We start from the raw sequence: 20,195 nt of genomic DNA on the forward strand, positions 1-20,195 counted from the left end.
TTCCATCATGAATTGCAAGAATAACATTATATACTAAAGCTGCCTTAAAGGGGTCGTTCATCTTAAAGTTAACTTTTAGTATGATGTAGAGAGGGATATTCTGAGACAATTTGCAATTGGTTTTCATTTTTTATTTTTTGTGGGGTTTTAGTTATTTAGCTTTTTATTCAGCAGCTCTTCGGTTTACAATATCAGGCATCTGGTTGCTAGGGTCCAAATTACCCTGATTTGAATAAGAGACTGAAATATGAATAGGAGAGGACTGAATAGAAAAATGAGTAATACAAAATAGCAATAACAATACATTTGAAGCTTTACAGAGCATTGTTTTTAGATGGGGGTCAGTGACCCCCCCATTTGAAAGTTGGAATGAGTCAGAAGAAGGCAAATCACTCGAAAACTATAAAAAAAAAGAAAAGATGAAGGCTGAAAAGTAGCTTTCTATAATTCTATAACATACTAAAAGTTAACTTAAAGGTAAACCACCCCTGAAATCACTGCCGGAATGCACCTAGAACCAGACCATTAAATCCCAAACTGGAAAGCTACAGAACAGATTCCAGAATTCAAGAGCAACTGCAGATCTTCACAGAATATCACGGTCAAAGGAAAAGGTAAAATTGTAGCATTCAGTTGTCCGGAGCTTTAAAAGCACATGACTTCAGATCCGGCTCAGCGGAACACTGGATCCTGATGGGTTCCAATAACACAATAGAGTTGATGGGTAACTAGTGATACCATGGATACTGTAAAAAGAAGAGGCCAGAGACCCTTATGAGCTACAGAATCATAAAAAGAAGACCTCAAATCATCTACAAGGGCACCAAGGATTCCACTAGAGAAGGGTGGTGCTCTGCCAACAGTTCTAGAAACCTAACGGAACTCCTTTGGCCTTTGTTCATGACGTCAACCAAAATGTTCCTGGTTTGATTCTCAGCAGTTCCGCTGCTCTCAATGACACTCAGTTCCTCTTGGTTGAAGATCCTCTCCGAGAAAAGAGCGGGCAAGATGGCACCGACATAAGGTCTGGCCGTGACGATGGTAGAGAAGTTCTTCTTTATGAATTCTGCCAATGAAGACCAAGCAGAGAGTCAGATCTCCAGGGGGAAGATATTTACTGTAACACTCACAGAATATGTACACACTTGATCATCCACAAAAACAGTATATGGCCAATATATAGATCAGGATTTACTCACCTTTAGCATTTTTGGGGGCATTAAACTGTATTTTCCTTATGGAGTTCACCTACAAAGAGGATAAAAATACAAATTACCCACTGTTGGATCTCGGAGATAAGGGTGAGTCTATCAAAAATGATCAGCAAGCTATTTAAAATGGAACTATTGCAAGCTGCAGCATACTGAAAGAAGAAACTTTCTTAATACAATCAATTAAATATTCTGCATTGTTTCTGAAATAATCAAGTTTATCTTCACTATCCCTCTCTCAACATCTGTTTCTCTTCATTCTGTCTTCATGCAGCAGTTGGGTGTCAGATATTCATCGACAGTTAGATCCAATATATCTTATAGGGGGGGCTTCCTTTCCTAGCAGATGAATTAGAGCTCACTCAAATAACTGATTCCAGTACAAACAAAATCTAAAAAAATAACTGCCTTTTGCAGAAATCCTGCATGTAGAGAGACATGATGGCTTTTCAACTTTATGATCATAACTTTGTAACTAAAAACCCCTGTTTTGTAAACTTACTTTTGAGACAGGGGCCCAGGGAATGTGCATTAAAACTAGCATTTCCTTTATACTTAAATATACTATTACTTAGCCTTTAGAGTGCTTCCACACCCCTATTTTTATACATTGTAGAGAGACATGATGACTGGTGAATTTAATAGAGTGAGCTCTAATACATCTTCTAGGCAAAAGGAGCCCCCCTATAAGATATATTGGATCTAACTGTCAATAATTATCTGACACCCAATTCCTGCATGAAGACAGAATGAAGAGAACCAGATGCTGAGAGAGGGATACTGAAGATAAACTTGATTATTTGAGAAACGGCACAGAAATTTAAATTTATTATATTTAGAAAACTTCTTATTTCAGTATGATGGAAGCTTATATTAAATTTTCATTTTCACGATAGTTCCCCTTTAAACTAAACAAAGGAAAACCCTTAAAATGGCAAAACACAGTCCCTCCAGACAAAGTCGGCTGCATATTGGCCCAATGACGAGCCTGTTTGACTAATAACAGGCCAAAAAACAGGCAGATATCAAGCAGCCAGGTAAGAAAATCCCATCTTACAAGGTACATATCAGCCTGTTGGTCATAGTCCAACAGGTCTGTAGGCCCTTTAGTTCGATGACGGATCAGCCAGATTTGACCCATCATGAGGATGGCCAAATCGGGGCCAGATCCGCTAATTTGGTGAAATCGACAAACTAGTGGATCCTATTTTAAATAACCAGTCTATCTCCAGATCTCTGTAAAAAGGGAAGATTTTAAAGGAAAAGTGCATTAATGTGTGTACAGGACTTGCCTCGTTTTTCACCTAAGCAGGATCTACCCTACGACAAAGGAATAGTCACACAGCTGATGAAACATGTGAGATAGGGGGGTCCTCAGTTCTTCTGACTTTCTTTTTTCTATGCTTTGTAGGAGGGTGTAAATCAAATCTCATTAGGCTAAGGCACACAGGCTGAAGGCTTTGGATGTTGTCAGCCTGTGATTTTTGCAGCCTGAGAGAAGCAGATCTGCTCAGTGCCCCCTCTCCAATGATTTGAATCCAATCAGCCTGGATGGGGTCACACCCAGCGGAAGCATCTGTGAAAGGAGGCAGCTCTGGGCTGAACTCAGCTTCAGTTCCACTGTGTGTGACCGCACACAAGCTGATTGGATTCAAATCAATGGAGCGGGGGCACAGTCTCAGCTTGCAAAAATACGCTGGCTGACAACAGCCGAAGCCTTCAGTCTGTGTGCCCATAGCTTTAAAGTAGCCACAACACCAAAAAATGTAAAGTGTTTTAAAGTAGGGATGCACCAAATCCACTATTTTGGATTCGGCTTAACCCCAGATTCATTCGCCAAAAGATTTGGCTGAATACCGAACGGAATCCGAATTTGCATATGCAAATTAGGGTTGGGAAGGGGAAAACATTTTGTTTACTCCCTTGTTTTGTGACAAAAAGTCATGCGATTTCCCTCCCCGCCCCTAATTTGCATATTCTAATTATTTGGATTTGGTTCGGCCAGGCAGAAGGATTAGCCAAATCCGAATCCTGCTGAAAAAGGCAGAATCCTGGCCGAATCCCAAACCGAATCCTGGATTCGGTGCATCCGTATATTAAAGTAATGAAAATATAATGTATTGCTTGGGCTGGTGTGTTTGCTTCAGAAACACTACTATAGTTTATATAAACAAGCTGCTGTGTAGCCATGGGGAGAAAAGGAACAGGATACACAGCAGATAACAGATACGCTCAGTAGTATACAATGGGATTCTTAACTTATCTGTTATCTACTGTGTATCCTGTGCTTGAATGGCTGCCCCCATGGCTACACAGCAGCTTGTTTATATAAACCATAGTAGTACTTATCTGTTATCTATCTACTGTGTATCCTGTGCTTGAATGGCTGCCCCCATGGCTACACAGCAGCTTGTTTATATAAACCATAGTAGTACTTATCTGTTATCTATCTACTGTGTATCCTGTGCTTGAATGGCTGCCCTCATGGCTACACAGCAGCTTCTTTATATAAACTATAGTAGTACTTATCTGTTGTCTACTCCATATCCTGTGCTTGAATGGCTGCCCTCATGGCTACACAGCAGCTTGTTTATATAAACTATAGTAGTACGTATCTGTTATCTACTGTGTATCCTGTGCTTGATTGGCTGCCCCCATGGCTACACAGCAGCGTCTTTATATAAACTATAGTAGTTTTTCTGAAGCAGTTTTGCCAGTGCAGGACAACACTACATTATATTGTCATTCCTTTAAAACCCTTTAATTTTTTGGTGTTACTGTTCCTTTAAGCTGGGACTAAAATTCAGCTGAAGGCTTCCCCTTTCTTTCTGATTACTCTTCTCTCTCATACGGCAGTATTTTTATAGAACAGATGGAAGCAGTTTGGGTTGAATACTTATATGGAAATAACCAGAAATAGGACCTAGCCTGATGACACCCTCCTACAGAGCAGAGATGTGGCATAAGAGGTGCAGGTCCCTTTCATGGTCTTATCTGGAAATATGAGATTAAAGTGACCTACCTGCCCTGCAGTGCGCTCTACATTGTTGGAGACATCGGGAGAAGCAGAACTTACAATCGGGGGTGGCCCATCAATTGTATCATTCAGCATGCGGAGACAATGACGGAAGCCTAAATCCAGAATGAAAATGAAAGTTTAGGAAAAATACAAATGCCAGATAAAGTATTACAATAAAAGATGTTGCCGACTGACCTCCAGAAGTGCCAGTAGTTACGTTGGCAGCGCTCAAGCCCACAAAGCTGGGTCCCTGCTTCTCCTACAGAATAGAATACAGTATCTGCCATGAACATTTTATATCCATTTGCACAAACCTTTAGCATCCCTGTAACAGTATATTTGTGACTTTCCTAAACCTAACCTTATAGGATATGGGATCCATTATGCAGAAACCCATTATCCAGAAAGCACCGAATTACAGGAAGGTCTTCTCCCATAGACTCAGTTATAATCAAATCTTTAAAAAAATATTTTTTTTTTCTCTTTTTCTCTGTAATAATAAAACAGTACGTTGTACTTGATCCAAACTAAGATATAATTAATTCTTATTGGAAGCAAAACCAGCCTATTGGGATTTTCTAGTAGACTTAAGGTATGAAGATCCAAGTTCCGGAAAGATTTCATATCCAGGTTCTGAGCATTCAACTCCAGGTCCTTAGCATTCTGGATAACAGGTCCCATACCTGTACACAAATCCGCTTACCCCTGAATGCCGCGGTTATTGCTCTAATGCAAATGAATAGCAATGTGAACGTTTTATTTTCCTATTCTTTTTCATGCAAAATATATAGTTTTTGTTATTTCTTGAGCTTAGCAGGGAAACAATCAATGGAATTGTATTGGAGCAGGGTTATTTTATGAGATATATAGTTTTAAGGGTTAAATGTGTGGTTCAGTTTTAAGATAACTGAGTATGTTATTGCAACTTTTCAATTGGTCTTCATTTTTTCTTTTTTTATTATTTGCCTACAGCTTTCAAATGGGCGTCACTGACTCCTATCTAAAATCAAATGCTCTGTAAAGGTGGCCATACACGGGCCGATAAAAGCTGCCGACAGATTGGCCTGTGTATGGGGCCCTCCGACGAGCTTCCCCGATTGATATCTGGCTGAAAATCGGTCAGATGTCTATCAGGCGGGACTATAAATCCAGTCAGATCGTGGACCGCATCTGTTCCTTGATGTGGTCCCGTGATCCGACCACCCATTTACCCATCATTATGATCTGATCGTTGGGCCCTAGGGACCACGATCGGATCAGTCCGATATGTCCACCGTTTGTTTGGCGACATCGCCAAATGAGCAGATCTCTCAGTGTATGGCCATCTTTAGGGTAGAACTAAACGGATGACTTCTAGGAGTTTTCGGCAGATCAGACGTGCTGCGCCAAAATGCAGGAGTCAAATCGGATGCGACAGAGAATAAGGTAAGCAATAGCAATGTTGGATGGTGTCTTAGCGTTTATCCGACACAACACGACTTTCGGATGCAGACTCTGCAAGCTGCGTCTGCATCCGACAGTCATGTCAGAACGCTGCGACAAGATCCAATATATGTATTCTTATTTTCCATTGCATCCGATTTGACGCCTGCGTTTTGGCGCAGCGAGTAGGATCCCCCAGAGACGCATTGAAGTCGCCCATGGAGTTCTAACCTTAGGCTATAAACGTATTGTTATTGCTACTTTTATTACTCATCTTTCTATTCAGACCTCCTATTCATATTCCAGTCTCTTATTCAAATCACTGCATGAGATTGCTGACATTGCAAACTGGAGAGCTGGTGAATAAAAAGCTAAATAACTACAAAGTATAAAAAATGAAACACAATTGCAAATTGTCTCAGAATATCACTCTCTATACTAAAAGTCAATTTAAAGGTGGACATCCCCTTTAATGCTAGCGAACTGAACCATGAGTTGTGGGGAAGGTGTGGATACCAGCATGTCCCCCCTTTTACAACCTCAAGATCTGAGTATGTGTTTTAGGCTTATGAGTCTGTGCAAGACACAAAACATAGTAACAGTTTGTTAGGTTGAAAGAACACACGTCCATCAAGTTCAACCTATTATATGTCTATATATAACCTGCCTAACTGCCAGTTGATCCAGAGGAAGGCAAAAAATCCCCATTTGAATCCTCTCCAATTTGCCTCAGAGGGAGAAAAAAATCCTTCCCGACTCCAAGATGAAAATCAGACCAGTCCCTGGATCAACTTGTACTATGAGCTATCTTCCATAACCCTGCATTTGCCTTGGTGGTTCCCATACATAGGCAAATAAGCTGCTGACTTTTATCAGCCCGTGCATGGCGACCTAAATGCTTTTGCCAAACAAATTAACATTATTATTATTAACATGTATTTATAGAGCGCCACCATATTGCGCAGCGCTTACTACGCATAACATGCCATTGGAGTAAAGGTGGCCATAGACACACAGATCCTATCGTACGAATCGAGGATTCATACGATTTTCGGATCTTGTGTGGCGTTTGCCGACATCTTTCGTCCGGCGGAGATCGGTCGCCTGGTCGATCGGTCAGGTTTGATTTTGACCCGACCATTCCCGCCGGAGCCCATGGCACATCGTAATTGAATCGTTCGGCCATATGGCCGATCAGATTACCCCCGATATAGCCATGCTATATGTTAATGGCATATCGGGGAAAAATCCACTCGTTTGGCAATGTTGCCAAACGAGCGGATCTTTGCGTCTATGGCCACCATTAGGGTCAGGTGACTATTGACTTATGTCTGTCATCCTTGGTTTGCAAATCAACAAAAACAAATTAACATAAAACTGTTTAGAGTAACATCATCCACACAGTTGGGGGTTTACTAAGGTTCTGACTATGAAGACAGTGTAAACAAGTCAGCATTACACAGTAAAGATAATGTGCCTAAAGTTGTGGGCAGTAGCAACAGATAATATTATGTACAGGACAATTAAATGGCATGATATCCAGTTTACTAGCAGAACCTCCCTGTTATGTTACTGTAAGAAGAAGCGGCATGTTTAAATTAACTGGTAAAGATCCAATTAGCATTCCGGCAGGGCAGATTTATTCTACTTCACTTTTGTATATAAAGGATTTAGAAATGACTTTTTTTTTCATGACAGAAACAAGGGCAAGCGGGTGAACTGTGTATTTATTAAGCTGCCATTATAGCTAAATTTAAAGGGGCCCGTCACCCAAAAAAAATGATTCAAAATCCTATTTTATCACATTAGTCAAGCAAAATAAACTTTAATTACACTATATAAATTATTTGAATCTTGTTTCCATCAGTCTGGGGACTCATAATTATAGCAAGCAGGCAGGAGCCATTTTGTGGACACTATTATTAAGATAAGCCTTGTATCATCTCAGAATCTTGTTTGTGAACCAGAATGTGGGACCTGATGTCCATCCCCATGCCCTGGATACACAATTAAATGGTGAAGAGAACGGGGGGAATGTGGGGGAGAGCAGTGACTTCTAGGAAGTGCTGAATGGAAAGTGAAAGTAATTGTCTGCCCCGCCTCTATGACTAAGGCATAGAGGAATGGCAGACAATATTTGATTGACAGCTGATATTTTTAAATGAGCTTACAACAGCTATGAATGCTTTAATAAAAAATAGAATTTGGATTTCATGTTTAATTTGAAAAGGAATTTTATCATACAGATTTGTGTGTCTGGATGACAGGTCCACTTTAAATAAGGCATAATAATTTTAGTTAACTGAGAGGAAACATCAGCAGCCGAACAAGGAAAGTTTTCTTGGAATACCTGTGTATTGAGGTCCTTAAGTCGGCTCAACGCATCTTCTACAGCCAAATCTATTTGCCCCGCGTATTCCTTTAACATGGACTGTGTCACCTGTATACAGTCTGACGTGAAAACAGATACCGTTAAAGCATGAGTAACGAAGATTCAAAAGAGAAATCTATAATAAATGTTATGTATTGTGATTTCAATTAGAATTGAAGTTCTCGCCATAGAGTAGTCACCTATGCATATAAACATAGGCCAGATGTCCAAAGTGACATGATTTTCAGACTAGTTTATTATTTAAAGGTCAAGTAAAAACATTAACCTTCCACCAGGGGTGTAACTACAGAGGAAGCAGACCCTGCGGCTGCAGGGGGGCCCAGGAGGTATAGGTGCCCCATGAGGCCCTAATTAATGTGCTATTGCAATATATATTGGTAAAACATCTGGATATTTAGGGGGGACCTAAAAATAATTTTCTGTGAGGTCCCATAACATCTGGTTATGCCGCTGCCTTCTACCCTGATCTAGGGGAGGTTAACTTTTAGTATGTTATAGAATGGACACTTCTAAGCTACTTTCTAATTGTTTTTCAGAATTAATTTTTTATTGTTCATGAATTATTTGCCTTCTTCTTCTGGCTCTTTCCAGCTTTCAAATGGGGGTCACTGGCCCCTTCTAAAAACGAATACAATTAAGGTTACACATGTAGGGGGTTATTTATCAAAGTCTGAATTTATCTCAATATTTTCTGCTACAAACTCCTACCAATCCGCTCAGATTTTTCCGCTTATTTATTATTACATCTTCCCGCAAATTTGCGGGGAAAAAAAACAACAAGATTTTCAATTTTTTTTTCCGGATTTTTGCATCTGATTTTCACGATTTTTTGGGTATTTTCACCCAAAAACTCCGAAAACTTCGGGGTATTGCATGAAACCCAGCGCAATCCTTGGGACTTCTCCCATTGACTTATATGCAACCTCGACAGGTCTGAGATGCCGGATTTTCAGATTCAGACTTTTCCCATCCTCGGGGTTTAATAAATTCTGAAAAGTTTTTTTTTTTTTTTAAAAGTAGGGAGCTAATTCACCTGCTAGGAAAGGAGACCCCCCCTCATAATATATATTGGATCTAACTGTCAAAGAATATCTGACACCCAATTGCTGCATGAAGACAGAATGACGAGAATCAGATTCTGAGAGAGAGACAGTGAAGATAAACTTAATTATTTCAGAAACAATGCAGAATTTTAAATTGATTGCATTTACAAAGTTTCTTATTTCAGTATGATAAAGCTTATATTAAATTTTCACTTTCGCGATAGTTCCCCTTTAAGGAAGTTGTCATTTCTAGGATGTGAACCTATGATTAAGGGAGTCAATCCTGAAACACATCAGGTGTGGTTGTCTTACAGCCTGTTGTAATAAACCACCGTTTGTTTTTTAATCAGGAGCACTGACTAGTAAATGCTACCTCCACTGACTGGTTGCTACAGGCTACTAGAGTAGCAACAAACATTACTTAGCAGTACATTACCCTATTCCCTTCTAAATAATGAACAGATTCAAAGCTACAGACCTTACCACTGAAGCTTGGTCGCTTTTCTGCCTGGCCATCCCAGCATTTTTTCATTAGATTGCTAGCTTGTGGGACCATCTTCTCAGCTGCCCACTTTTCCACCTCGCTCACTGGAGGCCTATGACCCCGAGGTATAAGCTTCATAATCAGGATGCTATTTACGTCTGAAATAAGAGTTCAGGTTCATAAGAAGAGATTTAAAATAAAAAAAAAAGAAAAGAAAAACAAATTCAAGTACACGGATATTTGTTACAGTGACTTTTCCCATAACAGTTCCAGAGTCTATGGGAAAACTGGCATTTAAATGGGTGGTTCAGCTTTAAGATAACCTTTAGTATGTGATAGAGTGGTCAATTCTAAGCAACTTTCCAGTAGGGATGCACCGAATTCACTATTTTGGATTCTGCCGAACCTTTGAATCCTTTGCAAAAGATTCGGCCGAAATCCTATTTTGCATATGCAAATTAGGGGTGGGAAGGGGAAAAATTTTTTTTTTTTACTTCTTTGTTTTAAGACAAAAAGTCACGTGATTTTCCTCCCTGCCCCTAATTTACATAGTCAAATTAGGATTCGGATTGGGTTTGGCCGAGCTGAAGGATCCGAATCCTGCTGAAAAAGGCAGAATCCAGAACAGAATCCTGGATTCGGTGTATCCCTACTTTCCAGTTGTTCTATATTATTTATTTTTTTATAGTTTTATTTTTTTTTTTAATTATTCGCCTTTCTCTTTTCAACTTTAAAAAAATCTGTAAGGATGCAAATTTATTGTTATTGCTACTTTTTTTATCTTCCTATTCAGGCCTCTCCTATTCATATTCCAGTCTCATTCAAATCAATGTATGGTTGCTAGGGTCATTTGGACCCTAGCAACCAGATTGCTGAACTTGCAAACTGGAGAGCTGCTGAATAAAAAGCTAAAAAACACAAGTGATAAAAAATGAAGTAGGGATGCACCAAATCCAGGATTCGGCCTTTTTCAGCAGGATTCGGATTCGGCCGAGGCCCTCTGCCAGGTAAAACCGAATCCTAATTTGCATATGCAAAGTAGGGGCAGGTAGGGAAAAAAAGTTTTTCCCTTCCCACCCTTAATTTGTATATGCAAATTAGATTTGATTCGGTATTTGGCATAATCTTTAGCGAAGGATTTGGGGGGTTTGGCCAAATCCAAAATAGTGGATTCAGTGAACCAACTGTAAATTGTCTCAGAATATCACTCTCTACATCATACTAATAGTTAACTGGAAGGTGAACAATATCATCTAGCGATTGTGTGTAAAGATATTTACCACTTCATGTCCTATGTCTAATTAAATGTATTTTAATACATTTAAATTCTCATTTGACCGCCTGTGTTTGTATTGTGTGTTTTATGCATATTTATTACATACAGCTGTCTCGGTGAAAGGGATTTTAGGAAGCAGGAGGATATAATTCACCAGGACTGTGCAAGTACTTAGCGTTGCTAAATTAAGGGTTAAGTCAGCTGTTCTGTTGGAAGAAGGTTGGTATCAGACAGAGGTGACTCAGAGTCTTATGAAATTAACATGCATAAAATAAACACACAAGACTTTAATCAAAATACAATTTTAAACATTAAAGTGGTAAAAAATGTTTATCCGGGATGAGCACCATAGCATCAGCACCCCTGGGCAGTGGCGTAACCAGGGTTGGACTGGGGGGCCCGGGGCCCACCGGGACTCCTTTTCAGGGCCAATGTCCCCTCCCGACCCCCTACTGCAACACCGCACATGCACAAAAGGAACCGTACACATACGTGAATGGCACTGCGTGGCAAATAGTTTTTTTTTCTTTTTAGGGCCAGGGGCAAGGCCAGATTCCTTGTATCACGCCCCTAGGCCGCCAGGTCCTAGAGCCGGCCGCGTTTGGTGTGCATCGCCCCCCCCCACGAGCGAGCATGAGCGCGGGCACACATTCGCTGGATAGCTGCGGCTCCCCAGTGCTCGTTATGGTGCGGCTGGGTGGCATGCTGTCCCTGAAAGTTTGCCACCCTAGGCCAGGGCCTTTGTGGCCCGCCACAAATCCGGGCCTGGCCCATGAGCGGCCATCATTTTTTTCCCGGTGTTCCGCTGTGCCAGTCCGACCCTGGGCGTAACTAGATGTTATTGGGCCCCACTGCAAATTAATTTTAGAGCCCCCCAAATATGCAGAGGTTGTCCTGTTTTACAAACACATTAAAAAGGCTCATTAATTAGGGCTTTTCGGGGCCCCCTATACCTCCTGGGCCCAACTGCAGCTGCAGGATCTGCTTCCTCTGTAGTTAAGCCCCTGTCCCTGAGCTCACATGTGTATTGAGCAAGATTTCCCAGCTTTGCAGTTCTTGCTGCCAGAACAATCTTCAGAACGGACAGAAGCTAAATATGTAAAACAATTCAGTGCGGTTCAAAAAAGACTAACCCCCATATGTAATAAAAAACCCATGTACAGTGACCATAGTTCTTTTTAGTTAAGGGTTGAATTCTCCTTTAAGGTATGAAGATCCAAATTACAGAATACAAATTATCCGGGAAAACCCCAGGTCCCGAGCATTCTGGATAACAGATCCCATACCTGTACAATTTTAATAAGTATAGGTAAAACAATTTACCTCAACATTTTGGGGTCTGAAAAAATGTTTTGCAATGGAACCTAGTAATATCTAGTTATGCCACTGAATGTTACGCTATGGACTGGGAATTAAAGGGGTTGTTCACTTTTGAGTTAACATTTAGTATGATGTAGAGAGGGATATTCTGAGACAATTTGCAATTGGTTTTCATTTTTTATTATTTGTGGTGTTTTGAGTTATTTAGCTTTTTATTCAGCAGCTCTCCAGTTTGCAATTCCAGCAAACTGAAGAGGTTCCGAATTACCCTAGCAACCATGGATTGCTATGAATAAGAGACTGGAATATGAATAGGAGAGGCTTGAATAGAAAGATAAAAAGTAATAAAAAGTAAGAATAACATAATACATTTGTAGCCTTACAGATTTTTTAGATGGGGTCAGTTGGTTTTAGTTTTTCATTATTTCTGGTTATTTAGCTTTTTATTCAGCAGTTCTTTGGGTTGCAATTTCAGCAATCAGGTTGCTAGGGTCCTAATTACCCTAGCAACCATGCACCGATTGAGAGACTGAAATATCAATCGGAGAGGCCTGAATAAAAAGATGTGTAATAAAAAGTAGCAATGACTGTAACTCTTATAGAGCATTTGTTTTTATAGATGGGGGTCAGTGACTCCCATTTGAAAGCTCGAAAGACTCAGAAGAAAAAGGCAAATTAAAAACACGATAAAAATGAAGGCCAATGGAAAAGTTGCTTAAAATTAGCCATTCTATAACATACTAAAAGATAACTTAAAGGTGAACCACCCGTTTAATATGGAGGGTTAGTAATAGGTGGAATGAAGAAAGATTAACAGTATAATGACTAATAGGAGTAAGTACAGTATGATGCATATGTATCTGATATCACGGAACATAAGGATTATGCCGGCAAGTGACTAGACCAGAGGGAAGATTCAAACTGAATAAAAATAAGACAAACAAACCCTACTCTGCTGAACTTGATTGACAGGTGTCTAGGCGATGAGTTCAAAAGAGAGAAAGGATTTAAGTGGCAGAAAGGAAACAAAAAGGATGAATATTTGAAGAGGAACGTACCAGAATATGGTTCCTGACCTGACAATACTGACCAGGTTAAGATGCCAAAGCTGTAACACAATGAAATGGGAAAATCAAGATCTTCTCTATGTCTCACATGGCATAATGTAAGGTCACCAAATGAGCGGATCTTAGCCAGATTCCGCCACGCACACGGTATACCTCCTAACATTTTGGAAATAAAAAGGAGGGACAAAAAAGTTTTGACCACGCCAATTTTTGTGGCCACACCCCCTAACCACCATGTTCATTTTACAAAATTTGACAGATTATGAAAGTTTGTACACATTTTTTTTTTCAGTTATTAAAGTTTTGCTAATGAAGGTGAATTGCCCTTTAAGCTGTGAGTCTAACTTCTCCCAAGAGACCCGTTATCTTATATTGTTACAATTACTTAATTTCTTATATCAAAATGATTACAAAGTATCTTATCTGTAGCTGTTCTGGGCTCTCTGCCAAAAGCCAATTAAGTTAGAAACATTGTTTCCTTTGCTGCCTGTTAAGTGCAGAGAAAATCAGGACTTTCCAGTACAAACAAGGGACTGCCGGTTGAGCTGTCAAAATAGTGACTGTTCCTCTAAAAACTGGACAGTTGGGAGGTATGAAGCTGGGACAGAGATAAATAGTACTGGAGGCTAATGAGGTCAGTTGGAAGAAAATTGTATCAGTACTCCTTGCCCCCACTGAATTTCCAAACCAGCAAGATACATAGTAAAGGGGTTGCACACCTTTACATTAACATTTAGTATGATGCAGAGAGTGATATTCTGAAGCAATTTGCAATTGGTTTTCATTTTTTATTATTTGTGGTTTTTGAGTTATTTCACTTTCTATTCAGTTTGCAATTTCGTAATCGGGCTGCTATGGTCCAAATTACCCTAGTAACCATGTATTGGTTTGAATAAGAGACTGGAATATGAATAAGAGAGGACTGATTAGAAAAAGGAGCAATAAAAAGTAGCAATAACAATAAATATGTAGACATACGGAGCATTTGTTCTTTAGAAAGTTGGAAAGAGTCAGAAGAAAAAAGGTAAATAATTTAAAAAAAACTATAAAAAAAGAAAAAATGAACATCAATTGAAAAGTTGCTGAGAATGAGCCATTCGCTAACATTAGGGATGCACTGAATCCAGGATTCGGCCAAGATTTAGCCTTTTTCAGCAGGATACAGATTGGCTGAATCCAAGTGCCTTGCAGAATCAAATCCGAATCCAAAAAATCACGTGACATTGTCACACAAACAAGGAAGCCAAATTTTTTTTAGTCACATACTGCGGGGTTCTCTATCCCCTTTTTTCCCCCCTAATTTACATATAAAAATTATGGTTTGGATTCAGCTTGGTATTCGGCCGGATATTTCACAAAGGATTTTGGGATTTATTTGGTGCATCACTTTTAGTGATGTGCGGGCCGGCCCGATACCCGTGGGACCCGCGAGTCGGTCGGGTTTGGGCCGACTTCACAACCCCCCTTTGCGGGTGGTGGGCAGGTCCAGGTTGAGATCTTCCTCCTGCTCTCCCCGCCTTCAACTGCTGGCTTCCGACTTCCAGCTTTTTAGCCAAACCGCCCCCGCTGATGACATCACAAAAGGGGGGGGGGATCTGCGCGGGTCTTTAAAAGGAAGCCGGAAGTCAGTTGGGTGGGCGCGGGTGGAGGGAGAACGGGTGTGGATTGGTAAAAAGCCAACCCGCACATCATTAATCCCCATCAAACATTCTAAAAGTTAAGTTAAAGGTGGACCACCCCATTAAAGCTACACCCTAAAACCTCTAATTACTGAATGAAAATCCAATATTGTTCAAAACTGAAGTATAAGTCTCACAAAGCAATAGTTTTTTGGCCGTCAGGGTCAGTGACCCCCATCTGAAAAGAGGCAAAACAGAAAGTTAACTTAAAGGTGGGTTACAAATGATTTACAAATACAAAACAATAGAACCACTCCACTCACCTGTACACATCGAATGCCTTGCTTGGCTTGTAGTTGACATCCTCTAAGGCTTCCGGAGGCATGTAAGCCAAAGTTCCACCCGTTGAGTAGGTGGATGCGGAGGTCAAAGTTTTGGACAAACCAAAATCTGTCAGCTTTAAGGGGAAAAAAAAAAAATAACAACAGCACACTTAGGGTGTTATTTATTAAAGTCTGAATGCCAAAAACTTTGGTATTTTCTATAAAATACAAATTTTTAGTGAAAAAAAAAAAAAAAAAAAAAAAAATCACATTTTTCTGGATTTGAGGATGGAAAAATTCAGAATCCAAAAATAAGACATCTCAGACCTGTCGAGGTTGTATATAAATTAAGGGAAGAAGTCCCGAAGAAATCTTCATCTGCACTGGGTTTCGTGTAGGGAGTCACCGAATCCAGGATTTGGTTCGGGATTCTGCCCTTTTCAGCAGGATTCGGCCGAATCCTGCGGTCTGGCCGATCTGAATCCTAATTTGCATATGCAAATTATGGGTGGGGAGGGAAATCTTGTGACTTTTTGTCACAAAAGAAGTAAATTGTTTTCTGTTCCCACCCGCAATTTGCATATGCAAATTAGGATTTGGTATGCGGCCAAATCTTTCAAAAAGGATTCAGGGGTCCGGCTGAATCCAAAATAGTGGATTCGGTGCATCCCTAATTTCGTGCAATAATCAGCATTTCTTATTTTTACTCACTTGGACGTCTAAGACTTTGTTTAATAGAACGTTCCGGGGTTTAAGGTCTTGATGAACAATAGGAGGAACTAATACGTGATGGAGGTAGTTCATACCCAGGGCCACCTGATGAAGAATCCGAAAGCGTAGGGCCCATGGTACATCTGGGATTTTATTAAAAAGAGTGTGGAGTGACCCATGAGGCATGTATTCCATCACTAGTCCGTATTCACGGCACTCGCCATTCGAATTCTCATAGACGGCGAGAAGGCGAAGGACATACGTGAAATTGGCTTTGTGCATCAGATCTCTTTCCTTCATGAGATCCTCCAGTTTACTGGAAATATATAAAAATCACGTCAGTGGCAGGTTGGGCTAAAACTAGAGAAAGCAACCAAAACCTACACAGTCGGGGCAAGCAAATTGCTTGACTATCCTTGGAAATTAAAGGGATAGTTCACTTTTAAGGTGGCCATAGACGTAGAGATCCCCTCGTTTGGCGGTCGCCAAACGAGCGGATCTCTCCTCAATATGCCCACATTGAGACGGCCATATCGGGCTGATCCGATCGCAGGCCCTAGGGCCCAATGATCGGATCATAATGGATCCGATATGGCGGTCGGATCGCACAGAAGCAATCCGATAGGATTTTTTAACATGCCGTTAGAGATGGCCAGATATAGACTGGGGAAGCCCATCGGATGGTCCCACACATGGGCCAAAAAGCTGCCGACTCGGTCTGTCGGCAGCTTTTATCACCCCGTGTTTGAGGGCCTTTGGTATAATGTAGACATTGATACTGTAAAACTATTTACAATTGACTTTCAATGCTTTTCGGTTTTTCATTTATTTCGATTTTTGTTCAGCAGCTCCCCAGCTTGGTATTTCAGGGGCTATCTGGTTGCTAGGGTCTTATTTACCCTTGCAACCAGGCAGTGGTTTGATTGCGAGACTGGAATATGAATAGGAGAGGGCCTAAATAGAAAGATAAATCATAAAAAGTAATAACAACAATACACTTGTAGCCTCAGAGAGCAGCAGTTTTTTTTTTGGGGGGGGGATTTTTGAAAGCTGGAAAGAGGCAGAAGTGGAAGGCAAATAATTCACAAACTATAAATAAAAAAAGAATGGCAACCAAATGCAAAGTTGCTAGGAATAGGACATTCTATAACGAAGGTGAACCACCCCTTTCAAGCAAAATGTTTAGTGTGTTGTACATGGACCCATCCAGAGCAATATTCAATGTTTTATTGTGCTAGGGACGTGGGAGGGGTGGGGTCATGAGGAGGAGTGGGTGTGGCCATCACATCCTCCAGTTACACCAATGACCCATGACCCTTGAAATACTCCTGTGCAGTTGGTCAGTTCTAACCACCAAAGGGGAGCACAAAATAGTGAAACCAGAGTGTGTGTGTGTGTGTGTGTGTGTGTGTGCCACACCCTCTAATTACCACATTCATTTTACAAAATTTGGCAGGTTATGAAAGCTTGAACACATTTCTGTGGTTTTTCTGTGTTATTATAATTTTGCTAATGAAGGTGAATTGCCCTTTAAGCTGCGAGTCTCAGTTTCCCCAAGAGACCTGCTTATCTTAAATAGTCACAACCGTTGCTTTGCTTATCCCAAGATAATAATTTAAGATAAGCAAATAAACAATTGTTTACTATATAGTTGCAATTGTTTCTTTGCTTATCTTAAATTATTACAAAAGTATCTAAGTGTGCCTGCTGTGTATCCCGAACTCTCTGCTGAAAGCTAATTGAAGGGGTGGTTTACCTTCAAGTTAACTTTTAGTATGTTATAGAACGAACAATTCTAAACAGCTATTCAATTGGTCATCGTTATTTATTGGTTATAGTTTTTCAATTATTTGGCTTTTTCTTATGATTTTTTAATGCTTTCAAATGAGGGTCACTGACCCCATCTAAAAAAACAAATGCTAAGTAAGGCTACAAATATATTGTTATGGTTACTTTTTATTACTCCTTTTTCTACTCAGGTCTCTCCTATTTATATTACAGTCTCTTATTCAAATCAATGCATGGTTGCTAGGGTAATTTGGTCCCTAGCAACCAGACAGTTGAAACTGCAAACTGGAGAGCTGCTGAATAAAAAGCTAAATAACTCAAAAACCAGAAATAATAAAAACCAATTGCAAATTGTCTCAGAATATCACTCTCGACATCATACTAACAGTTGACTCAAATGTGAACAACCCCTTAAGGGTTGGGGCAGACGAGCAGATTCGGGGAGATTTAGTCGTAGCGACTTATCGCCTCTTCTGCGTGGCGACAATCTCCCCGCACTGCCTTGCGTCTGCTTGAACGAAGAATCGCCTGCGCTAATGAACTCGCAGCACTTAGATTTCCAAAGTCGACTCACGAGGAAACTTCGGGCGACCTCGGAAATCGAAGCGCCGCGAATGTATTAGCGCAGGCAATTCTTCATTCAAGCAGACGTAAGGCAGTTCGGGAAGATTGTCACCACACAGAGGAGGCGATTAGTCGCAGGTGACAATCTCCCCGAATCTGCCCCAACCCTTAAGTTAGAAACTGTGTATCTATTTCTGGCTGTTCAGTGCAGGAGATCAAAGAGAAAGTCGGGACATTTCAGTAACAAACCCGGGACTGAGGGTTGAGCTGTCAAAATCGGGACTGTCCCAGCGAAAATCAGGATAATTGGGAGGTAATAAAGAAGTGAATGTTCCACAACTTACGCCCTGTGCTTTCCCTATGTCTCACCTCCCGTCATGCCTCTGCTGCACACACTTCTTCAGAGCGATCTCCATCCCCAGCGTCCGGCTCCATGCTCTGTACACCAACCCGAAGCCTCCTTCTCCCACCACAACCATATTGTCCAGGTCCCCTGGGGGCAGTCGCTGCATCTCCAGCCGCCCGATCCCTAGTCTCAATAATGGAACGGAGACAGCGCCGCCCTCCACTGCAAGGCAAAAAATCCATAATTACGCTGCTTTCCCTCAACCAACATGGCAGTTCGAGATCAGCGTAGAAATACTTCCGATAGGCCATTGGCTTCAAGAATTATCATTTCCCTCTACCAATATGGGCGCTCGGTGATTGTGGAGAGTTACTTCCGCTGTGTCACTTATAAGCGGCTGAGAGGCGGAGGGATTTCGGGTTGGGGTTTGCTGAAGGGAGGGGGCACGTACAAATAGTAATTAGGCCCGTTAATTAGTTTAGTGAGTGTAAATTCATTTGTTGTTACGGAGGGGATGTATATGCGTGTTATGACCAGGGCTTGAGCTAGAGAAGCTGAAGTGCACTAAGACTGAGGCCAGATATGTGAATGAAGGATGTTGTTTCTAAACTTTGTGGCCAGCTTTACTTTATGGCGGGGAGTCGCAATCCAACAAGAAGTTAAAGCTGGCAGAATAATTATATAATATGCAAGGGCTCCTGTAATGCTGAGGGCCTTGAAAATACACTGCCTGCTGACTGCTGTCAATAGCTTTATTGGGCAATAAGTGATTATGTAATAACTCCTTGGCAATAAGCTGTACAGTAATGATACACCCTGGATTTGTAGAAATTGAAAAACAGTTACTAAGGTTCGAATGAATTTTCGAAGTTAAAAAAGTTCGAATTTCGAAGTAATTTTTTGGGCACTTTGACCATATCCGATTTCGACTTCGATTCAAAGTAAAAATCATTTGACTATTCGACCATTCGATAATCGAAGTACTGTCTCTTTAAAAAAACCTTCGACTTCAATACTTCGCCAAATTAAACCTGCCGAAGTGCTATGTTAGCCTATGGGGACTTTCTAGAGCAGTTTCCTACGTTTTTGGCATCCGAAGGAAAATCGTACGATAAAATCATTCGAATCGTACGATTCGAAGTACGATCGATCGTAATGCGATCGTACGATGCTAAAAATCCTACGAATTCGTAGGATTCAATCCAAGGTACCACCAGGTAATGATCAAGGCAAAAAGAGACAAACCACAGGGAGCAGAAATGAAAACACCCCAACGTTTCGGCACTACAGCAGTTGGGTAACTGTGGGATTACCTGGGGTTATTTGCACCTCATATACCTCCTTCTATTGTGAATATTGGGAGTGCTTTCCACCAACTTATTTTCGTGTATATTTCCTGGATTTGTGCCTTTTCATATTCACGGTTCCATACCAAAACCAGCCAGACCTTTGTACTTTAAGGGGGTTATTTATCAAAGGCTTGGGTTTAACAGTTTTTTTTTTTTACCTTGAAACGCGAATAGTATCTTATTTAAGAAAAAACGTAAACGTCTAAAATGCTAATGAATGATACCTAACCAAAAACTCTAATCGGATTCAAACACAATTTG

At 40.7% G+C, this 20,195-nt stretch overlaps 1 protein-coding gene across 3 annotated transcripts; it reads right to left on the bottom strand.

The window, feature by feature from the left end:
• Positions 1–321: 321 nt before the first annotated feature.
• On the bottom strand, positions 322–18,958 carry LOC108699326 (receptor-interacting serine/threonine-protein kinase 2). Of its 3 annotated transcripts, none has more exons than XM_018231331.2 (10): positions 18,609–18,957; positions 15,888–16,203; positions 15,177–15,310; positions 13,226–13,275; positions 9,571–9,729; positions 8,003–8,103; positions 4,426–4,489; positions 4,234–4,343; positions 1,200–1,248; positions 322–1,066 (listed from the first exon to the last, which is right to left on the bottom strand). In XM_018231331.2, the coding sequence occupies exons 1-10, from the start codon at positions 18,749–18,751 to the stop codon at positions 813–815; spliced, it is 1,380 nt and encodes a 459-aa protein (XP_018086820.1). In that variant the 5' UTR covers positions 18,752–18,957; the 3' UTR covers positions 322–812. The 3 variants fall into 3 exon arrangements, with proteins under 3 accessions (XP_018086820.1, XP_041429375.1, XP_018086821.1); XM_041573441.1 differs by having other exon boundaries at positions 18,584–18,957; XM_018231332.2 differs by lacking the exon at positions 9,571–9,729 and having other exon boundaries at positions 18,609–18,958.
• Positions 18,959–20,195: the final 1,237 nt, after the last annotated feature.

Source organism: Xenopus laevis, chromosome 8L (assembly GCF_017654675.1).
Source record: "Xenopus laevis strain J_2021 chromosome 8L, Xenopus_laevis_v10.1, whole genome shotgun sequence".
Taxonomy (NCBI): domain Eukaryota; kingdom Metazoa; phylum Chordata; class Amphibia; order Anura; family Pipidae; genus Xenopus; species Xenopus laevis.

Excerpts from the sequence above, each read along its gene's own strand:
- LOC108699326 (XM_018231331.2), bottom strand. The coding sequence starts at position 18,751 with ATGCAGCGACTGCCCCCAGGGGACCTGGACAATATGGTTGTGGTGGGA. Across the intron at positions 13,276-15,176 it reads AAGGCATTCGATGTGTACAG|CTTTGGCATCTTAACCTGGT; the intron begins GTGAGTGGAGTG and ends ATTGTGTTACAG. Across the intron at positions 1,249-4,233 it reads TAGAGCGCACTGCAGGGCAG|GTGAACTCCATAAGGAAAAT; the intron begins GTAGGTCACTTT and ends TCCTCTTTGTAG.